The sequence below is a fragment of the Poecilia formosa genome, unplaced genomic scaffold (genome assembly GCF_000485575.1).
Source record: "Poecilia formosa unplaced genomic scaffold, Poecilia_formosa-5.1.2 Scaffold38, whole genome shotgun sequence".
In the NCBI taxonomy this organism is placed as follows: domain Eukaryota; kingdom Metazoa; phylum Chordata; class Actinopteri; order Cyprinodontiformes; family Poeciliidae; genus Poecilia; species Poecilia formosa.
This window is the reverse complement of record NW_006799977.1, coordinates 1,965,348-1,988,911: the sequence shown is the minus strand read 5'-3', so window position 1 is coordinate 1,988,911 and position 23,564 is coordinate 1,965,348. Positions and strand designations below refer to the sequence as shown.

Below are 23,564 nucleotides of genomic sequence, written 5' to 3'. Positions count from 1 at the left end.
TTTACATCTTTGCTTTAATTTTTTGACGGATGGTGCAATAAATCAAGATTTATCCAATAAAATCTATTTAGGTTTGCTTCTTTCTCCTGATTAACGTCTGGTTGCTCACATGGCTTTTTCTAGGTAAATGCAGTCATTGTGTGGGATTATCAGTTTAGTGAAACAAATATGTGTTGTGTTGATATGAGCAAATTGTTTTTTTTTTATTTTGCCTGTCTGGCTGAAGACAAACTGAACTCAAACAGCATGGCTGATATGATTAAGCTATAAAACTAAGATTAATTGTTGCACAACTCATTTAGCAAACATACAGATGTATTTATGTCATTCAGGCGTATTGCTTTGTAATTTGATCAAACATGTGCATCAGCTGCTTTTTTAAGTACATTAAAAATGTTTGTGCTTTCACAGGTTTTCAATTGCAAATTGATATTACTTTATGAGGCTACGCATGAAGTGCTTTACAGTCCTACAATGTACAAATCCCAGCTTACAGAAAGAATCAGTAGTCAGAAAAAAGTGTTATTTCTTTTCACATTTTTTTTATCTAAGAACCAATTATTTTAAACATACACACCCATTATCATGTAATTAGCAGAAATGAAAGCCCGTCAGGAATCAGTCAAAAAGCTCAGAGAAGTTTTTTCACTAAGTAGACAGCTACTGTCTTAAAGTTGCTTCTTATTAGATTAAAACCAATTACTGCAAATTTAATAAAAACAAAAAAAAACGAACTCATGATGTGTTTTAGTTCTGCCACAAAAATGATTCAGTGATTTTATAATCAGCTCAGAGCAAAGTGTTAACAAGGACGGGGCAGCAGACGGCTCTGATTGAATTAGAAAAACACAATAGTTGCTTTAAAAGTGAGTGTCTCTCTAAATCTTACTTTGTCAGTCATTATCATCTCCACGGAAGCACAGGCCATCATCATTGGTTTGCATGTGAATAGCCTCACATATTAAGGATGCACACAAACAAGCAATGTGTCAAATCATCAACAAATTCAAGGAGAAGAAATTGCCATGAGAGCAGAGCTCACTCAGGGATGGCAGCAGGGATGTGTGGGTGTTTTCCCATGGGAGGCGAACACAAACATCAAGGAAAGACCAACGTTTTACATGAAGTACCGGGAATGGGCTGGAGGAATTAAGTAAAGTTATTTTATCGACTGAAGCCTCATTTAAAACTGTTTGAGACATCTGGAAAAGCAACTTTTCCAAAAAGACATGTTGGTAGCTGCTTTAAGTAAAGCATTCGTGGATGGGGTTCTCTCTAGTACACTCACAGTTTTGCCTGGGAACACCATCATGAAATAAAGAATGGCATCAACACATCCTCCAGGAATGTCTTTACACCGCATTAACTTGACAAGGCAAAAGTGATAAAAAAAAAAATAATAATAAAATAAAATCTCAGAAAACTCATCAAATCTTAATTCTGCTGAACACATATTGATGGTATTTCAACGAACAAAAAATGTTTGGTGGAATAAAAACCTACCTTCAGATAATTTTACAGTAACTTGATGTTGCTGCCTTTTAATTTACCCTTCCTATGGATTGGATTTCACAACAGACCCTGAATGCATTTTCACACAGATCAAAGAGCAAACTCTACATTCCAGCTAACATAAATGCATATAAATGCTTGTTGTGCCTTACAGTAAGAGCATCTGCTATCTCTGTAGCTCTGACAAGGAGCAGTCGATGAAATATCTGCTGAATGTGCTCCCTGATTTGTTTTTCTCTTATCCTGCGGTATCCTGTTTTCAAACAGCTCCGTGTGCCAGACGTCTCTGTTGGTTTGATTGAGTTGATCTGAGGGGTCAGGGAAGGGGTCATTGAGCTTTGTTGCTGTTGCACCACATACTGTACGTACAGAGAGCATACGTCTGTGTTCAGCGACGCTTCTTTTGTCTGTTTGGTCGTCTGTTGCTGTCACCGATGTTAGGAGTTTTGGGCAAAAGGAGCAATCTGACTGAAAGCGCAGGTATAAAGGCAGATGATGTTACATGGTGAGTCATTTCAGAGGTGGTGACACTTTTAGGGGTTAGAACACAGAACTGGAAGGAGCATCCTGACGTTGCTCACTTCTTTTCACTTGCTTTTAGGAGTAGAGAGGCTTTTGTCCTTGGCTCTCAAATTCTGACCAGGCATCGTTCAGTTCCATGAAAATCATCTTGGCATATTGTTCATAAGGTTGTCCTGTTGCCTGTGAAGCAGGAGCAAAGGAAAATAGCTGTCACATCTTAAAGTCTGTATTACTACTACTTTTCTCTTTTTTTGGCACACAAACATGGTGCTTTAATATTAAATATGAAAGCTTGGACACAAGATAAATCTAAAAGGTGAGCAAGACGGGGAAGCATCACCTCATCTTCTCATCTTACTTAATTTACTACACATATAATATCTACATTTACTCCAATTTAAAGTGTTATTGTTAATCTTATTCATTCCCGGCATATATTGCTTCATATATTTTTCCCATTTATTCCAGAGCTTGGAAAATAAGTTTATCTTTAAATTTCTTTCAATTCACACAAACTCGGGCATTTTAAGCCTCTACGCATAAATAGAACAAATATATATCCTACAACTAATTGTGCACTAAGAATTATATTTTGTTGTTCTTTTTATGACAAAAGAATGGAAAACAGTTGTAAAAATTGGTGGGTAGATGATAGAAAGGGTTTGTGAACGACTGTTGTATAACAGACATTTTCATACCATCTGGCCTGAAGCAGTCACTAACCCTTTAGAACAATCCTGATATCCCGATTTCTTCCAGTGATCAATCAGGGGCCTTGTGACTGCTTCACTACCCCCTCTGATTGGGAAAACTTAATCTTTTGTTTCTGCTTTTGTCCAGTAAAAAAAGAGGACAGATAAGATAAAGGCAGGTATTGCATTTTCTCCTCGATGCAAGCATGCTGGAGCAGTTGCTTCAGAAACAAAAGTAGAAATCCTGACTGACTCTGCAGGTAAAGACAAATTTCTGTACATTTACTTTGTTTATTCCTAAGATGTAACTCAGTTTATTCCAAGAGTCCCACTGTGAATTGTTCTTTTTTTTTATCTTACAGGTATCATCTGTCTTTTATTGGTGGCACTAATGTTCGACTTTCTCCAGGTTCTTGCTTTTATATGAACAGAGGAGGACTTTTGCTTCCACAACAAAAATGTATTTTTTCTTTGAGCTTCTGATACTGATGCTGGTGGTAACCCCCACCAGAGCTCTGCAGCACATACAATTCCCAGACTTAAAAAGAGACGACAGAAACATTTTCCTGACCATGGCGTGGCAAGTGGCCAACCACCTGCGCCCGAACTCCAGCTGCTACGTCTGCGGCCTGATGCCCTACACTGCTGGCGAGGGTTTACCTCTCATGGTCCTGCCCGCCTCGGACTGTGACACGTGCCACTTGATGCACATTCACCAGCCCAGCTCCTATTCTCACCCCAACTGCCCGAGTTTGAAAATGAGACCGCTTGACTGTGCAAAAGGACGTGGGAACTGCAACAGATGTCTCCAAACCCCCAAACCGGTTCCCATCTTTGTCCTCCCTCAGAGGTTCACTTGGTGTTTGGAGAACAACGGCCACGTTCCAGTGGGACAATCGGACTGCCTTCGCACGTTTAAGTGGGGCTCAGGACGGAGGGAAACTGACTGGAAAGCTTTTAATGCCGCTCCCCATCAGTGTCTGGATGCAGCAGGAGCGACTCACATGAATGCTTTGGCCTCCCGCACAGCCACCTGCTCCATCTCCTCTCCTGTTGGCATGTACTGGGTGTGTGGGACCCTCGCTTACCCCTATCTTCCGGTGGACTACAATGGACGCTGCGGACTGGGATATGTGGTCCCAGCAATGAGGGTGACGCGCTCCCTGCCGCAGAAAACTTTTCTCAAGCGAGCACGACGTGGAATTTCCGATTTTCTCGGAACACACAATCAGTCGCCTTTTAAAAATGCTCTTGGCACACTTCTTCCTTTTTACGGAGTCATGTCTGCTTTAGATCAGATTGCTGCTCTGTCCAAGGCTATAGAAGTGATAGCTAACGAAACTGGGAAGGCCCTCACACTCATGTCGAATGAGCTCGCCTCCATTAGACTTCTAGCTTTGCAAAACCGAGCCGCCCTGGACTTTCTGTTAGCCGCTCAGGGAGGAACTTGTGCTGTCATCGGATCTGAATGCTGCACTTTTGTTCCTGATTACAACATCACAATCCATGAAATAGTCAACCACCTTCAAGAAACAGCGAAATCCGTCCATCAGGAAGGAAGCTCCATGTTTGACTTTTTAAAACAAGTATTTGAATCCCTCAGCCATAATGTCATTCAGGTACTTCTTGTTGTGGTTGTTTGTATTGTCGTGTTGTCACTCTTTGTGTCATGTATGAAAAAATGTTTGTGCAGGTAAAGGAAAAGGATAATAAAATTCTCACTGTCTTGTGAAAAGAAGTAACTGGTAATTTGTCTTAGCACCAAATATTTAGTATCATGAAAAAATCCATTTTGTTGAAGATATCAATGTAACCCCTTCCTCTTGCACATACAGGGTGAGATGGGGCCTCTGCTTCTGAGGTTTAGAGACATATAATCCTAAAAAATTTAATTATTTAAGGCAGTGGTTCCCAAACTTTTTCTCCTGCGCCCCCCCAGTGGTTTCTAAACATTTTCTGGGCCCCCCGTCCCTCTCCCTGTCCCTGCCCCCTTGGGGGTGGGCGAGGGGGGGTTTCGACTTTTTTGGGAGCAAAATTAATGTATGTAGCTGAACATATACAACAACATCGGTAGCCTACAGGCTACTTGTTAAGCTTAAGGTGCTGTATAGATATTAGCTAGCTAGTCATCCTTTAGCTAACATTACCTGCATCCAACAGCTTTACTCAACTCAGTCGGTCAGTTTGGGGGAAAAACTGTGAAAAGTTCTTTGCGTTTTGCTGCCATGATTATAACACACCTGCGTAGCTCTGCACAGCAGCAGCAGGTCTCCTTCACTGCCGCACAGGTGTAAACCCAGCGCAAGCGCCGTAGCGCTCATGTTGCGTTTAAAGGCGGCTCGGAAAAACAGGTTACCACATGTTAACAACGGATTAAACAGTTTTAACTGCTGATAAAAGTGACAGAGGACACAGATATGGGAAGTGTGGAAGCCCCTACTGCATCAAATTTACAGAGGAATAACAGAGAGTTGGCCGTTCTAAGGTAAAAACCCAGCGCATACAGCGTTCATGTTTTTTTTGTGTTTGTTTGTTTTTGGGTTTTTTTCATTCAAACGGCTTCCCGCGCCCCCCCTGCAATGGCACGGCGCCCCCCCTAGGGGGCGCGCCCCACAGTTTGGGAACCTCTGATTTAAGGTGTTTAATAAGTATCACAATTAAACATGTGAATTTTCAATATTTACACTTTTTATTTGTATTAAGATTGAAGTATATAGCAGTTTAGTTGCAACAGTTATATTGCTTTACTTTTTATATTTAGTTGACTTGTCACAGTCAGGTTTTCTGATGGGTTCCTGTGTGTATTTTAATGATGTAAAATATGAAAAATGTCGTCCACAATAAAATATTCAGCAAGGTACAAGGCAGAAAGCGGAAAAACAGCAAATTACATATTAATAAAAATCCACTGGCAGTACATCTTCAAATTAAAGTTGCTTTTTCTGCTGGACATGGAAATAACTGATTTTACTTTTTCTAAATTAACATATATCACCATGAAATTATGATTCTATGTCCACTTTTGTTTGTAAAGTCGGCTGTTAGTATAAAAAACTAATAGATTTTATGTTTTAATTTGCAAAAATAACCACTTTGCAGTAAATCTACAATTAGAAGACTTTTGGTAAAATATGCAAACACTTCATTTTGCGATGTCTTATTAAATCAAGCTGAAAAAGGACCAAAAGTCAACTTGATTTTATCTGAAGAAAGTAAAAGTAGTTGATTTTTTTTCATAGATCCAAAATAAGACATTATTGTAAAACAGCTTAACAGGAAAACAATTTGGCCTAAGCTAAATTTTAAAAGGTTTTCATGCACACACAGGGTCTTTCTTTCCTGTTAATCATGTTCCTCACCTTATCAGGGTGAACAACCAGCACTGCTTTGCGGTAAACCTTCTTGACCTGTTCCGGGGTAACCAGGTCAGCCATGCCCACTGGCTTCCAGCGTGTCTCCCCCTCCCAAAGCACCGTGTGCATGGTGGACAGCAGGGCGCGGATGTTACGCTCCTTCCCCTCGATCCAGTCCAAAATCTGTGTCACAAGTTGAAGGGAGCGCAGAGACGGAGGCGCCATTGGCCAGTAAGGACCAGAGTTGAAACAATTATTAACAAAACCTCTTTCAGCAGTTCTGGCTCTGGTGGATCTCAAAAGGAGTAATTAGATGAACCAAAGTTTGGCAGCAGAAAACCAACACTGACTGCTTCATTAATTCTGGAAAAAACTCTGAGGCTGTGACAGCCAATTGCTTTGTAAACTTACCAACTCACTTCTAAGTTAATGGGTTTAAAATATCAGACCTTAAAGGAAATAAGATGGAGTAAGAATATTTTTATGTTTGTTGGTGTTCGCACCTTAATTTTCTCTGGGTCCATCTCTTTGGCCATTTCCTCCTTCCTCATCTCTGCTATTGTCCTGGGGCCTTTTTTCTCTTTGGTCCCTGCAAATCCCTGACCGGACAGCAGGTCATCAAAGTTAGCATCCGAAGCTCTGGGCTTACAACCTGAAACACAAAAGCATGGAATAAAGCTTTTTAACACCTGCAATTACAATAACACAACCTGTTGTCATATAGTAACCAGAAGTAAAAAATATGAATCTTATTTAATTAAAACTCTGAAATCTAGATGTTAAAAACATCACAAAGACTAACATATCTCAGTTTATTACAATTAATGACTGTCAAAATACACTAAAAAATAACACTCATGTCAGGTGGAGTGAACCTGTGGGACTGGTAGTGGATAATTATACATTTTCATTACAAACCTCATTTACTTTGTGAGTACCACAAGGCTCAGTGTTTGTAATTATAACACAGAGCAGTCAAATATATTTCAAATGCCAGCTGGTGAAAAGTTCTTTGTCAGCTTGGTTTTGTTTTGCATTTCAAGCGAAACCCTTTATAACTTATATTTTGAAAGTTTTCTAGAAATAAATCTTTAATTACAACCTCTCACTCTAACAGCACTGTGTACAGCTCAAGAGTCAACATGATTTATTTACCCGTTCCCGCCTGTGGCTTGACCCCCGCGCTCGGAGAGCCTCCTCCCATTGCCGAGAAGCTAACATTGTAGTTGGGTCGATTCTGAGGCGATGTGTGAGGAATGGAGGTGTGGCTGGGGCTGGGCTTTGGTTGGGCAGTCGGACCCTGTCCTTGGGCTTGCCAGCCTCCGCCACCTCCGGCGCTGGGCTGCCAGGAGGAGAAGTTGGCTCCCGTGTGGGGCTGCCAGCCTCCTGTGTGCTGAGGGGACGGCTGCGGCCGCGACGGGGAACCCATTGGTGGGAAGGACGGAGTTGTTCCTGTTGGAGTGGTGGGCTTGCTGGAGAATCCAGAAGCACCTGAGGGTAAAGACAGAAATGGTGGTAAACTGGCCAGTATAAAATGTGACAAAAAATTTAGAGCAAATCTTTGGAGTCAGACCTCCAAGGCTTCCAGACAGGTTTCCGATGTCGGCGAATGGATCCAAGGTGTTTGGCTTAGTTTGGTGGGTGGGCGTGCTGTGGACTGAACCTGTCGGACTGGTAGTGGCTGATCGACTGCCAATACCAAAACCTCCCCCTACATCAGAAAATTGTAAAAAAAAAAAAAAAAAAAAGAATTCATGAAACTGTGCAACCTTAATTCCCTCCCATTTCTTAGGTTGCACTCAACAATGCAGAACATGCCAATCAAATCCAGCAGATGGAAATATTTTGCAAATGTTTTTTTCTCAGATTGCATATCTCTTCTTCTCAGACTCACGCACAGGAAATGTGGAAGCAATTAATGAGGTAAAATAAATATTTGAATTAACAGAAATCCACTGTCCAGTACTTGAGGAGCGATCAACATCTGACTTCAAAAAGTATGTTGTGATGCTATTTCTAAATCAATGAGTGATTTATTATTTAAAATAGAAGAGCAAAGATCCCAAGACTGCTTTACAGTACACTAAACAGACAGCTTAGTGTACAGTTTGGAGAAATATTAAAATCCTCAAGAAAAAAGGACTGACATTCCAGATTTTTCAGCAGACAATCTACGCCACAATTGTCTGGCGTAGATTGTGGTTTCAACAGGTGACAGCAAACAGTGCTGCTCTTTGAGATTGAAAAGCCATTTGCTACATCTTTAATTCACATATTTAGAGGCACACTTTCCACTAATTCAGCATGATGTCTCCTGTAAATGTAGACAAATGTCTCAGTGCACATATATGATAGTTGCTTAGCCAACGGATTTTAGTAGTAGCAAAAAAACTGGTTTGTCCGTCAGTGTTTTGAGTGGTTGTGTGTGTACCTGTGCTTGTGGTGGCAGGTCTGTTCCAGTCCCAACCTCCCATGGCATTTTGCTGCTGAATGTTGACGGTAGGTGTGGCGGGTGGGACAGGGGAGCTTCTGCCTGTACGGTCACATAAAGGTTGGCCGTAGAAAGAGCACACAGTGAACCCAGAATACAAAATGATTCAAATGACATGTGTTGCTATAAGGCTTTTGCAGACATTTTTTAATTTGTTTTGTAATCTAATTTAATAATTAGCAATATCACAAAATGTAAATACATTCAGGTTGAGTTGCTATGCAGAATGGAAAGTGCTGGAAATAAAATAGTTAAATATATGAACTGTAAGTAAGCATGCAAACTATTTAATGCAGAACATAAACTGCATAACTAATGAAACCACATTTCTTGCATAATGCAACAAAAAAATCTAGAAAAGCGTTGCAGCAGAACAATGCATAACATTGCAATCAGCACAGCAATACTATAACACATGCCTAACATGACTTGTGTGTGAAAAGGCAGCAAAGCAGCAGAAGCATGCCTTACCCAGGCTTGTAGGCTGCAGGGTGGGTGATGGAGAACGAGCAGCATGCACAAAGGGGTCTGGCTGCCCCACATTACCTGGTCCGAGGAATGAGCCCATCATCTCCTGAGGCTTAGGGATAGGAGCTGTTCCAAAAGGATGAAATGCTGCAGGACACAACCCGAATCATTAACCCAATTCTGTGACAAATGATTATTTTAAAGTTATAATCTGTTCCTTTGGGACTTAAGTAACTTTTTAAAAAGTAATAATAAGTAATTTTAAAAAAAAACAACAAAACATTATAAGAACTAAACTTTTTTCATGTTTTCATGTTATCAAGGAGAGTTAGAATGACTGGACGGACTAAACTAGATAAACCAAATAAATTTAGAATCATCCAAAAGTTATATTAGTATTTAAACCAGATCAGTGGATTCAGCTTGAAATACTCTTTCAAGAGGAGCAATGGGCCAACAAAAAGATGAGTATTTCATTTCATGTTTTATTAAGTCCAAAAATAAAATGATCAAAATGTTAAACCAGACAAAATGTTAAATGTTTAAAGGATGCAACTTAAAAATGTTTGCTTACAACATTTTTCATTCATACTTATTCAGACTTTGAAAATTGTTAAATAAAGTTTCAGTTTCCTACTTTGTTCAAGTAAGAACAAATGTATTAAGTTATTAATGGCAAATTACCAACAGAATCAAAACATTCACCTAACATCCAAATCTGTTTTCTAAACATTTTCTAAATTAAAAATTATAACTGTGGTTTTTATGTGTTTTTCCACCCCCCCCCCTAAAATTTGTTTTTAAGTTGAATGTATTTTCAAGCGTTTCACCTGGTGGAGCAGGGGACGGGCTCGGTGAGGCAGAATTGGGGGCCACTTTGTGCGGAGTGGACTGGGTGGATGAAGGCGCACTGGCCGGCTGCGGCGGAGCCCCAAACAAATCTCCCAGGAGGTCAGTGGCTGCAGCCGCTGCAGGCTGAGAAGAGGGGCACGGGCGGTTGATGTCTTCCCCACTCAGGCCAAGAAGGTCCACTTCCTCAGTGGGTGCCGGTGCGGCAGGAACTGGAGCTGCAGGTTCTGGTTTCTGAGAGGCAGCGCTGATGCTGCTTCGCTGGCTCGACAGCGACAACATTTCATCATCGGAGGGCTCGCTCTCCTCACAATGGGCCCGACCTTCTCCGTGTTGCCGACTTGGTTCTTCGGTGGGATATGATAGAAACAAAACGCTTTAGGTAGGAAGCCCTAAGAAAAATCTGTTCAAGTTAGACAATGCAACGTGTGGACAAGATAGAAGCAGATACACGGGGAATAACTCCACACAAAGCAGACGGAGGCAAAAAGCAGGCTAAGAGGAACTGAGGCAGAAATAAACTGGAGAACAATGGGAGCTTACAAAGGTTATAGTTGCTACAAGCAGCAGCTAATCTACTGTGCACTTAAACAGTTGTACAAAAAGGTCTGATTGAACAGTAGGAAAAAGTGTTGCTTTATAGAGGAGAGATTCTGATTTAGTACTCTTAAGGTTTCTTCTGTAGAAGTAAGCTGCTGGATAACAGGAAGGCAGATTTCAGTCTTAGAGATAAGACCAGGAGCTCTATCCTCTGCTTAGAGCAGAGCCATTGCTCGGTCCCATTGAAACCCTCTGTGATGCCCAGAACACGTCGTTATCATGGACCTGTTACCACTCAAGTCCAATACTCTGACAAGAGGAAAGAAGGGGACCAACTGAGGATTATCTAACTGCTAACCTAATAAAGGAAGACAACATGCTTTACTTTGGAATAATTTAATGTATTCAATCTATTTGCTTTTAGCTGGGTTTGGGGCGTACATTTAGTCGACCTGAGCTAGTGTAAACCAAGAGCAATATTTCACCTTGGTAGAATAACAAACAGATTTATTTTTTTTTGCTTTCATAGGAGACTTTTAGAGGGAACTTATGTAGTTTTAGGGCTTCTGACTTTGGATACAAGCTAAAAATACTGTCTGCTGTTGTCACAAAGGCTTTCAGTGGACGGGTTTTACTGTTTTTCATTATCCATTTAAGTCCCTAGGTAGCTGAACGTTTCTACCAAAGTGATATGTTGCTTAATAACAACATGGGCTTAATTTCAATTCAATCAATGCACATCATAAAAGTAAAGAGCCAAACAGAGTTTCCATTAGCACAAAATGTATGTGTCGATATTTTAATCTAGTTCCTGGATGAGTGGGATTGAATTGAACCAGGCCCTCGTTAACTATGACCACTGTGTGTTTCCTTAAATAGATCCACGAACTGCTTCCTTCTTACCCTCCAGATCCAAGCCCTCCATCTCATCTTGCAAGAACAAAAATTGGCCACATCAGTTTATTTTTGTTAAAACAAGAAGGCACTAATATGTTGTTGAAAGTGCACAACAAAGAACAAATGTAGAATTTTTGAAAATGAGATAATTTAGAATACTTTGGAAGATTGATTTAGACTTTATCTAATCATTCTTCACTAATTTCTGGATCAAATTCAGGTTTGCATTAAATTAGCTTAACATAAGAAATTGGTACTAATTAGCTGTAGTGATATAAGATAGTTGTTTTTGCATTTTTGCTCGTAGATAAACAGATGTTACAGTTGAGTCGACACAGAGATGGAAATGAAAAAGACAAAAACATAAAAGAATTTACTTTAAAAGTACACCATAGAGTTTTGACAATACAAGCTAAAAGAAGCATGTGATACACTAGCAACAAGCCCAGTGTTCATTTTAAGCTACAGCTTTAGACAAATCTTTTCATATGACTTTGTAAAATAGGATAGGTTGCTTTATTTTGTAGCCGGGGCAATGGTTGTAATTTTATGTAATTTCAAAGTCAAAATAAATGAGTTAATTTGAAAGTGCACTCAAATCATGTCCAATGATACCAAAATAATTATCAGAAATTAGGAAAAAAAGGAAGAAAAAATTGTTTCAATTAAATCCAATTTATTTACTGTGTGCAGTATATTAAAGAACACAGAGCAACTTCTGTACAAACAATACTGTATAAATTCAAATAAAATAAAAAAACAGTACCATTTTACTTTTTTTTTTCAACTTTCCTGCTCTAAAAGGTTGTCAGATTAATTAGTTGCCAGAGTAATTGTTGTCTCAGTTTTGTTATTAATCCACATGTAGCATGGATTAAATACTAGCATTTGAATACCTGCAATAGCCAATGCGTCCTGATGCTCCTGGTGGCCGGAGAAGAGCACACTGGGACTCAGGTCTTTACAGGGAAACTGCTCCCACGGTGGCGTCAAGTCTTTCTGCTTGTCCACTCCTTCCACCTCCACATCAAGGATCACATGGAACAGCTGAGGATATTTCTCCGGGGAGTCACAGGCATCGAGCTCCGGTCTACGGAGAATTATACGGCGTGTGCAAAGGAAATGAGTGGTCACACTTATTTTTCCAAATAATAAAAATGATTTTTTTTTTTTTACTAGATTATCTCATAGAAGTGGGACAAATATGAAGCTTCTTTCTCACTTGTTAAACTTTAACATGGTGGTTCCAGGAGCAATAAAGCCAGTGTGGAACTGGATCTGGAAGATCTGAGTGTTGGACACCTAACAAAAAAAAAACAAGACAAGGATTAATTTTTAGCCAGCTCCACATTGTTGAAACAAGAATAATTTAAAAAGTCATTGCAGACTCTTTTGGCAAATAAGTTTAAGGTTATTACTGTATGTCACTGCATGCAGTCAGACATACAAACACAAACACTGCTCCTAAAAACAGAACTGACAACTGATTAGATTGTTGAAGATTTTACACTCCTTAGTGTCCTTTACTATGATTATTAGTTTCCTATGATGGATCTTGCTGCAGGAATCTAAGGAACATTACCTTTGCCTGCAGACGCCCTCCAATCGTTGACCTCATGTGGTAGACAGAAACCACAACATCTCCCTGAACACTCACACCGAGGGGGAAAACAACTTTCCCCTCCTGGATCCTGTGCTCTCTGATGAAATGGGAACCAGGAACAGTTTGGGGATAGTATAGATGGTACAGTATAGCATAGATGAACATTTTTAGACAGTGAAAACCATTCTGAGTCAAATAAAATTAATTTTTAGCAACGACACAAAAGCACTTACATGTCATGACATTACTCTTCCAAAAACGATTTAATTTTGTTTTTGTCAGCTTGTTTAGAAAGTAAGAATTTTTATTTTTTTTCTTACCTCATCCTCTCGTATTCCTGAGCTGTGGTAAAGATCTTTGTCTCTCCAATCAGGACGTCACAGAAGGGCCGACAGCCGCTGCGCTGCTTGTTGAAACAGGGGATTGGACTCATAGTGAGGGCTTTGATCACCAAGGGCTTGGAGTGCGGCAGAGTGGGCTTCTCTGATACCATGCTACATACATAACCTATGTACCTGTATGGAAATAAAAGTTACAGAAAAATGTAGTTTGATTTACAGTGTAAAAACTTAAAATCATTCTTTATTTCATTCAAAGTATTTGTTCCTAAATAATTTGATTCCAGTGACCTCTTTCAATATCCTTCCACTGAATTTAAAAGTGAAACTCATGTAATCACAGATTTATTACACTGAAAGTGATTTATTTCATATCCGTCTCAGAGCTCATGGATCCAAACCTGCAGTGTGAGGGCCAGAGTCCGGATCCTGGTCTCTTGGCGCTGAGCAGCTGCATGGCAGGAACTGGGTGGCTGAAGAGGTGGCAGAAGCAGAACATGGCACAGACCAAAACGCCGGAGGGAGCACGGCCATCCTGTGTGCACACAAAGCAGACAGCTTCCACAATTATTGCCCTTTACAACTGACTTTTACTTATTTGGAGAGGGCAAGACTTTTAGCAGATAACAGGAAGTCTGAAAGGAGAGCAGTACATCTCTATCATTTGGAGCCACTTTTTTTCTACGTTTCAGCACTTTGTGTTGCCTTGTTGCTGAAAATGTGCTATATAAATAAAATTACCTTACCTTACATTTAACTTTTAGTTAGAATAAAGAAGGTTAAACAATATAGTGTTGTTGGTTATGTAGTCTTACAGCTGATGGGTGGAAGGATCTCTTATAACCCTACTTTGTGTACTTAGTATGCAGCAGTCTGTCACTGAAGGATCTCTATAGTTCTACAACAGTTTGATGCATGAAGTGGGAGACGTTTTCATATTTTAACTAAAGTTCTTCTGTCTCCTAAGACAGAGCTGGCCTTCCCAATGTTGCAATGTTAAAGGGCTACTTCACAGTTTTTGATGAGTCTGGAGTGTGTTTATCTCGAATTAAAAATCCAAAAATATTTTGAATCTACACTGGACAGAGGTTCTTTAAGAAAGTTTGTAATCATGAAACATTTTATCTATTTGCATAGAACAAAATGTAAAAAAAAATGTTTTGGCTCTTTTGTATTGCCTCATCTTGTAAGCTGAATGCATTATTACATCCCCACCTAATAAAATATTAACATATGTTTTAAATTCCTGACTGTTTTCTTTCCAGTATAACTTGTTTGCAGTTTATTTTAGGTCGCAGTAAAGCACAAACCTCTTGGGGACTGGAAGCAGTGGGAAATGTCTTCAAAGAGAAACAAATTTGGTGGAGATTATGCAAAGAGGGAGAAGTTTGCCAAGCCACTGCCAAACCACAGCAGCTTGGCAATAACATCTCCCCCCACATGCCAGTGTTTCTGTCACTAAATAAGAGCAGAGACAGTTTGCACACTCTGAACCAAAACACACCACAGTGTGTGTGTGAGGGTATGAGAAATTAGCAGAGTGCAAAGTGATTTTCAGAGTTACTCTTTTGGTGCACAATGGAAGTAAAAACTGTATTTAGTATTACTCAAAACTACATCTGAAAGTCTGGTTGTACATAGAGATTTGAGCATCTTACCGAACAGGTGATGACACACACATTCTTTGGGTTCTGTTTGAGCCAGTTGTGCATGTTCTTGCACACAGCAAACAGGTTGTGAAGGCTAGGAGCTTGGCGAGAAGGCCAGTTGCACTCTGACACCTGGAAAAGGGTTTGACAAAATGGGGGTGAAACGAGCAGTAAAGAGTGAGAGAGATTAGAAGACAAGGAGAAAAAGGGTTGATGAAATCAAGCAAAACAAAAAGGGAGGCAGAAGGAAGATGAACAGTTTGGGAAAATGAAAAGATGGGGGGAGGGAAAGGGAGAGGTGGAGGTCAGAAACTGCAGCACAGAGCAAAACAACACAACAGTTGCCATGATGAGTCATCTGCTACAAGTATTTATGCTCCACAGCGTTTCGATTTTTATCTGCTGCAGGGTGGCAGTATTTTATTAAGAGAGCTCCCATGAAGACTTTAACTTTTAATTCAAACCCAGCTGTGCAAAAGTGCTGCATGCCATTAGGAAAGACCCCATGGGGAGAGACGAAAAAACCTAAAAAAAAAAAACATATTAAAATGGCTCAGTTGTCGTATTTGGATATCATCTATAACACAAGTTCTTTAGAAAAAATGCTGTGGTGAATTCACCTTAAAAAATAATCAACAATTTTCTCTTATTACTATCAATGAAGCAACAGAAAGTATAAATACAAAGATTTTTTAATTAACAAATGCCATTTTTAGGAATCTTGCACAGCTTTATGCAAATAAAGGTCAATTTATCTAACTAAAAGTGTGCTGTGACAATAGCACAGGGATTAATCAGGTAACATTCCCCATATTGAGACCTGAATCAGCTCCATTTTAGGAGGCAGAAAGCATGTCCCCGGTAACAGCAGGTCATTTGCTGGTCATCTTAACATCAGTCTCACAAATCAGAAGAAAGGAGACGACGACGTTCTCGCCTCAGAGGTGTAAAAAACTAATGCGCTGTCACATGTCCTTTGATTCTAGTAACATATGACATATTAGTATATCAATATATAATACTAATATATTAATATATCACAGTATAAATCAGGAAAACATAAATATAAAAAAAACATATCCACTGCCACAAATTCATATTTAATAGTTGAAGCATAATAATGCACTGAGAAATGTAGAAAAATCCAGTGTTTAATTTCAGCATATTTATCAAGTTTAGAAAAAAAGTTTCATGTTAAGAAATAATCTGCGAAAATAATACAAGTTACAAGGATGTTCTATACTTCAGTAACACGTATTCATTGTTATATTAAATTTTATACATAAACTTTGGGAAGAAAATATAGACTAAAAACTTGGTAACACCTTTTTGCCATTTTGCTCTTTAGTGGGAGTCTAACAAGCGGTATTGCAGCAAAGACTGTCTTTTTATTTCTTTGTTTATTCAAATGTTTCTGTACCTTTCTTTCCTGAAGTGTCAATTATCGTGAGGAAACTGTATTGATATGGAGAAATTAACAGACTTGAACAGCTGGTCCTTCTGGTGTCACTCTGCCACCATCCAGAAAGCAAATTAATCTGTTTATATTCAAAGAAACTCGGTGCCACAGCAACCAATAACCAAAACAAGCATATAAAACATACGAGACATAATCACACTAACCCTGTTCGAGAATTTGGCGCCACGGTAGTTTCGTTGCGAAAGGTTGAAAACTGTGTAGTGGTCGGCATGACGACTGTCGAGGAATGAGCGGATGTCCTCAACATGGTTTTGGTAGCCAATCTGGACTGACTCAGCAGGATACGTCATGACTGGAAGGAAAAGAGATGCTCAGAAAATTTTTACTTTACAATTTTGCATAATTACGGTTAAAACTTAAAATATAAAAAAGGTCACCATTAGAGAATGATTATCAATGGTATGTTGATGCATGTTTAGACACAATACATTTTCTGCTGACTTCGTTCTGCACTCCATCGTCATATTAATGATTATGTAAATCATTATTACAAAGGAAGGTCAAACAAAGACAAAGAGTAAGTTAATTAAAAACCAGTTTTATCTTACCTATGATCCTTGATGTAATATACGCAATGTCCAGCTCTCCTTTAGTGTACCTGAAACAGACAAAAGGCTTTAAAATCATTTTTTAAAACTTCTAATTAGAATTGGACAATGTATTATGAATATACATAGACATCGCAATATATGTGTCCATCCATCCATCCATCCATCCATTTTCTGAACACCCTTGTCCCTCAGTGGGGTCGGGAGGGGTGCTGGTGCCTATCTCCAGCTAACGTTCCGGGCGAGAGGCGGGGTACACCCTGGACAGGTCGCCAGTCTGTCGCAGGCAATATATGTGTGTGCAATATAAATATTGCAAACGTTATGCAGTTCTACCTGATGTCCAGTTAAAAACAATCTTCATAGGAAGACAAAAGCCTTTCTTTACCTGAAAACCGATTTAAAATCCTAAAATAAATGTATTTTCATGGCAAACACTTTTTAAAATTCCATTGTTCTCCTCTTCATCAATAGACCATTATTTTTCACAGTAATTCTGTTGTTTGTGTTGGTCTACCAAATAACATTCCAATAAAATACACTGATGTTTGTGGTTGTAATATTACAAAACATAGAAATGGGGTGTGAATTATTTTGCACATTCCTGCATTCTACATCATCTTAATTGAATGAAATGTTATATTCCTGTGTTTCTGGGAATGATCAGACTTTGAGTGTCAGATGGTCATAATAAAACATGGTAACCGATTCCATAAATCCATAGAGGAGGTCAAATGTCGCGTCTACAAACTGGCAAGAACACAAAGACAAGGTCAGGAATTAAACTTTAAGCATTCAGTAGGTTTATCTGGGCTTCTGCTAATCACTGTCAGAGCATCGGGTTGCCTGAAATTCAAATCTTAACGTTTAGATTCGATAGGTTTATGAGCAGCAGAGGCACATGTGAGTCTGGGTGAATAAAAGTTGACTTTTTCTAGTATTACAACAGCTCACCGGGCTACTCAGCATCAAAGGGACGCCATGAGGGAATTCTTTGAATAAACACCATTGCCTTTCATTTTAGTTCTTCTATGTAATATTTCTTTTTTTATAATTGGGAGTAGCTGCACTGTTTACACACAGATAATCCACCACTGCAGCACTAGAGAAATTGCAGTAAACAGCATGGACCCAATAATGATGAATGAGACATGATTGACATGTCTTTGATATTATAGAGCTTTAACTTCAGCAGATGACACCAGGACAGTAATACAAATTTTGAGTGCCAACTATGTGCATAACTGAGTCATTTGTAGCATAATGAGAAAATCCTGTGGAGCTTCTTTACAAAAGCCTTTCTTTACCTGAAAACCGATTTAAAATCCTAAAATAAATGTGTTTTTATGGCAAACACTTTTTAAAATTGCATTGTTCTCCTTTTCATCAATAGACCATTATTTTTCACAGTAATTCGGTTGAATTACTGGGTCCATATGTCATGGGGCTGACATATGGACCCAGTGGAAATGTCTGCATGATGTCACAACAAGCTGTATTATCATATACTCAGATCTATATTATTGAATTTCCACTTTTAAAAACTTTTTTTTCCCAAACTTCCGATGTATATTCAAGGTTTCAACTTTTTCTCATAAAGATTACATGTTTTTTGATGGACTAATGGAAAAATGGTCCGAAGACTGAATTGATGGAAGGATCTATGTATGTATGAATGGATGTATGTACAGAAGGATGGATGGATGCGAACTTTCTCAAAGACACCATTTGAAAAATGATTCCACTCATACAGCAGTTGTAATTTGTATTTTATGATTAGGAAGTAAACATTGGAGCATGAAACAGTTTTAGAACAAATTGCACATCTGCAAAGCTGCTTATAAAGAGTGATGAGAAACACAAATCAAGACAGAGTGGGTTAGATCCCATCTTTGATCTGGGTTCCTTCATTCTACTCCGCTCCAAAAATATCTGGGTTTTTTTTATTTTTTATTTTGTTGCAAGTGTGATGCGTCAACAACTAAACACTGTTTGAATATTTGCACTCCGAGTCTGTGACCCAATTTCTATTTACAAAACGTGGAGTGCAAAAGAAAAAGACAGCTCCTCTCTTTCAAAACTAACCTTGGTTCAAGTCAACACGGTTCTATTTTTAGCTTCAAATAATCTGTTTTACCACACTTTTTTGAAAACTCCAAGCATTCAAACAGTTTATGTCGGACGAGTAAAAGAAAAACAAGACAATAAAACCAGGATGATTAGAAACAAGTTAAAACGAAATAAAAGAATAACAGCATGAATTTAGAGGAAGATTGATGCGTTTCTGTCTGGTGGGATGAATGTGTTCCATCCCAACTCATTTGAAGTTTCCTCAAAATGAAACTGTTTAATACTTGGCCCAGATTGAGTCTACAGCAGAGTCTCTGTTCTTGCAGGTACATAAACAAAGAGGCTGTGTTGCTTTGAATATAGATGAGACTGGGGTCCACAGCAACCTAAAGAGCGTCACTGGGGCGTCAAATGAGAGGCAAAGTAAGGACTGCAGCCTGAAAAGTTTAACTTTATTCAAATATGCTCACGACTTCTCTCTGAACAGTTGCAGGGATGTTATTTTTGCAAATTGGCACAGGCAGAGTTCGTGAGGAGGTACAAAAATAAAATAAAAAAGCACCCGAGACAGACAGTGACTAGAAAATATTTCTAGAATCCCAAACGCTGAAAAAACAGCATAGATGTCTAACAGAGGTGTGTGGGCATATCTTGCCAGAGAGACGTTTTTAAACTTTTACTAAAATTAGTGACACAGTCAGCTATATAAATAGTTATGGTTTGTTGTGCTTTTTTGAATTTCATTTGCCTTTCATTTCAGCATTGTTTTTTTTTTTTTATTTCCTGTGTTTTCAGCTGCATTGACGACTAAATGCGTCTGTACAGGGTGCCACAGCTCCACCGCTGACCCATAGAGCGCCAATCAACCAAAAAACAGGTTTATGATTCCTAATGAGAAATACAGAAGGAAATATCATATTACATATACAGCCGATACTCCACAGTGTAAGATGAGAGGAGAGACAATGCTGAAGTGTCATTTATCGGGTATATATTGTACACAAGCAAGGCAGATGCACAATAATGTTACAGGAATGTAACAGATACTCTGCATAGTAGAAGATGACCAATTATTTTATAAATTAAAATTTTAGGAACAGTATGCAAACGTCCTACATTTTAATGGCTTGTATTGCAAAGCTGTTACCAAAGGGAGATGCTAATGCATCAATACGTTTGCCAACCGTCATGAAGAAACTGAAAAATAAAAAGCACTGCTAAGAAGTACCCTGGATGCCAGCAGGTCATTCATGAAGAAGAGCATCCAGGGCAAAAAGAGGAAGACGAGGACTCAGATTCAGACGGTCAGTTACCGTCTTTGTTTTTATTGATTTTTTGCTTTGTAGATGGACTATGAAAGAGTCTCAAACAGGTCCCCACAGTGCAGCTTAAATATGAACAGGAATATTTAATGTGCAGATTAGTTTAGCTTTCTCTCAGACTTGTTTAAATATTCATCAGTCCAGGGTATACCCTCCCATTTGCCCAATGGCTGCTGGAGACAGGCAGCAATATAATGACTTGGGTTATTTCAGAACATGTCATTTTTTGCCAAAACAGTTTGGTTTAAAAAAAAAAACGGCATGCTGAGAATGGATCCTCCCAGTGAATGTCTTTTCAGTCAAAATTCAAAGGGAAATTTCTTCTAAAAATACACATCTTCAGCACACAACTAAGGGAAATTAAAACCAAATGTCAACTCTTTGAGGATTTACTACTAAAAACAAATACTATCCATGCAGTCCAGTAATAGTCCAGTTGTTGATACTATCTTCCTTAATTTCATACAAATATTACAATTCTAGAAAGCACAAAAACAATATTCTTATTTTGAAACAGGTTTAAATTTACAGTTTAGATTTTGATGCCTTTCACGTATAAACAATTTTCACATTTCTGTAACATTTACTTCACAGAAATGTTTTGAATTGCTGTGTATATTTGTGTAGTGATTCCCAACCTTTTGTCATGTTGCAACTGCACACTGTATGTTTTCTGTTGGGACATTAAATAATATGACAACACAAAATAACGTATATTTATGAAGAGGAAGGAAACCAACAAGTGGTTTTCAAACTTTTTTACTAGTAAAAATCAGAAAAATGTGGCAAGCTAGTATTCAGCCCCCTTTAATCTCAACCCCCAAAATAAAATCTAGTGCCACCATTTGTCTTCAGGAGTCATGTAGTGTAAAGTCATATATATTAGATCATTGGTAAACAAACAGCATTACAAATGACAATGAACACAGACAGAAAAAGATGGAGCTGTTGAGAATTTTAAAGCAGGCTTACACTAATATCCCAAAGTTTGAACATCTCACATAAAATGGTTGAATCCATAATGTGAAAAAAGAAACGGCATGATAAAACTGTAAACCAGTTTTGTCATGGTAGTTCTAGAGAAGAGGCAGAGTTTAACGGCTCAGGTTTAGAAAACCTGTCGAGTCGTGCCCTCCAGAAATATATCCTCTGATGAACTGTGGCAAGAAGGAAGCTGTTAATGAAAGAAGTACATCCTGATTAAAGATCGCCACAAGTCATGAATGGATCATAGCAGACATGAAAGAAAGTAGTTCTGGTCAGAGAAGACCAAAACTGACGTTACTGGCCAATAATACACAAAGTGTAATAGAAATGCTTGCAGAAAACCAGTAGACCCAAATAACACTGGGGGAGGGAATACAAATGCACACCACACCTTAAAGATTTTTACTTGTAGAAAATGCAGAAAACTACGTGTCATTTTTCTTTATGGACTGCTTTGTGTTGGTCTCTAGCACATAAAGAATGCTGTTGTAACTTGAGAAAAGTGCGAAAGTTGAAGACTGTATCATTTGGCTTCCAAGTTAAAATGTGCATTATCATCATCGTCGTAGTCATCATCATCATCATCATCATCATCATCATGATGTCTTGTCCAGGATTAAATTTTGTCCTCAGGTATTCAAAGTGTACAACCTGCGTTCAGATGCACAAAGGGACAAAAATAACAACAGCAATTCTGATAAGTGACTCTAAATTTCTGTAATATTCTGAACTGTTCTCTGTCTCTCCTGCACCCGCCTCTCCATTTTTATGACCGCCCACTCACAAATACCTATACACTCCTCTCAAACACACACCGCTGCACGCATGGCCTGAATGAAATGAATACGTTAGTATCAGCAGTGCACAGGCCATTTGGCACAATGGGCTCACATGAATAATTCAGCCAGAAGAGGAGAAAAAGACAGCAGAAAGACAGAGAAGCAGAGAGATGGAGCTGAGATGAAAACAGGACAGAATGACTGGAGGAGGGGAAGCACGAGAGGGGGATAAATACCATAAAATGTGCTGAGTCAAGACACATACAGATCCGTGTGTATGTGTGAGTGTATGTTTGTGATTACACAGAGGCTGTTTTGTGCTGCCCAGAGCAGATGCCTGTGCACAAACACACTGGAACAACCCAGCCGTGTCAACCTCTCGTTTCCCCCGCTCCATCCACACTGGGCATTTCTACTCTTAAAGCTCCCGCAGACACTTACTGTAAACAACTAAACAAAGCATGCAAAGTAGAGTTTAGCTATGTGTATTTTTATGTCATTGTTCACTGAAAACTCCAGACAGTTTCCAGAATCAACATCAACAGTATTAAATGATATTTACAGCTGTACTATATCATTTTATATCCAACATGATGGATGTTCCCTCATCTAGAAAACAAAGAGGCATTTTGAGATGTAATGAATATGAAAAGTAATGTCTTCAAAATAAAGAGTAGAAATTAAGCAAGAGTGATTTCTACAAAACCCATTATTCATGTATGTAACAATATTTAATTCTAACCAGCTGAAATCTACAGCAAAGATTATCAAAAATCCTCAGACAATTTCAGGTCAAAAAGTCTTCTAGATTGGCTTTTCAGTTTGAAATTTCCTCAGTTCCTTGAAATAGATTGTGTATTCTGTTAGGTGCGTGGTACGGCAGCATCACAAAAGCTAAAAATAACACAAAATCGGAATGAAAACAGAAAGACTTGAAAGTAGGAGAAAATATATGCTTTGATTATAATAAGGGCAGAAGATCTGTATATTCATGCAGGGAGTCGAAAAATTACTCCACATCAGGAGTGATGTGTTCACTTACGTGGCGACCTGATGCATGACCTTTGTGGAGGTGTCCTTCAGAGTGTCTTTTAAGTTGTCCTTAAAGTTGCTGAAGAACTTGCCAGCTCCTCCCTTCACCATGTCCAACAGCCCTCCTCCATAGCCAGCGTCCATATCTGAAAAAACAGAACATTTAGCAAACATGAATCCAGTAAAAGTAAATAAATCCCAGACCGACTCACAAACTGGTGTGAATTTGCTCAGAAGCAACTCACTGGCCGTTTGTGAGAAAAACAAAACATCTAAACGACAACTTGATTAGAATAAAGCTTAATCTTGTCTAAAGGTAAAAACTTCAGACAACCAGCAGTAACCAGTTTTTATTAAGTGTCTCATTTTACAATCCTTCAACAGTGCAAATTAACAGTGTTTAATTTATAACCACTAGACTTGCTAATCAAC

The 23,564-nt window shown here is 38.8% G+C and overlaps 1 protein-coding gene across 2 annotated transcripts; it reads right to left on the bottom strand.

Annotated features, from left to right (window-relative positions):
• Positions 1–297: 297 nt before the first annotated feature.
• Positions 298–23,298, bottom strand: LOC103137228 (putative tyrosine-protein phosphatase auxilin). 2 transcript variants are annotated; one of them, XM_007550876.2, is made up of 17 exons: positions 23,143–23,298; positions 16,943–16,992; positions 16,538–16,686; positions 14,924–15,046; positions 13,667–13,800; positions 13,248–13,442; positions 12,907–13,024; positions 12,547–12,626; positions 12,221–12,414; positions 9,869–10,234; positions 9,042–9,185; positions 8,511–8,612; positions 7,653–7,790; positions 7,235–7,570; positions 6,583–6,731; positions 6,086–6,262; positions 298–2,214 (listed from the first exon to the last, which is right to left on the bottom strand). In XM_007550876.2, the coding sequence occupies exons 1-17, from the start codon at positions 23,274–23,276 to the stop codon at positions 2,110–2,112; spliced, it is 2,694 nt and encodes an 897-aa protein (XP_007550938.1). In that variant the 5' UTR covers positions 23,277–23,298; the 3' UTR covers positions 298–2,109. The 2 variants fall into 2 exon arrangements, with proteins under 2 accessions (XP_007550938.1, XP_007550939.1); XM_007550877.2 differs by having other exon boundaries at positions 9,117–9,185.
• Between the last annotated feature and the right edge of the window lie 266 nt (positions 23,299–23,564).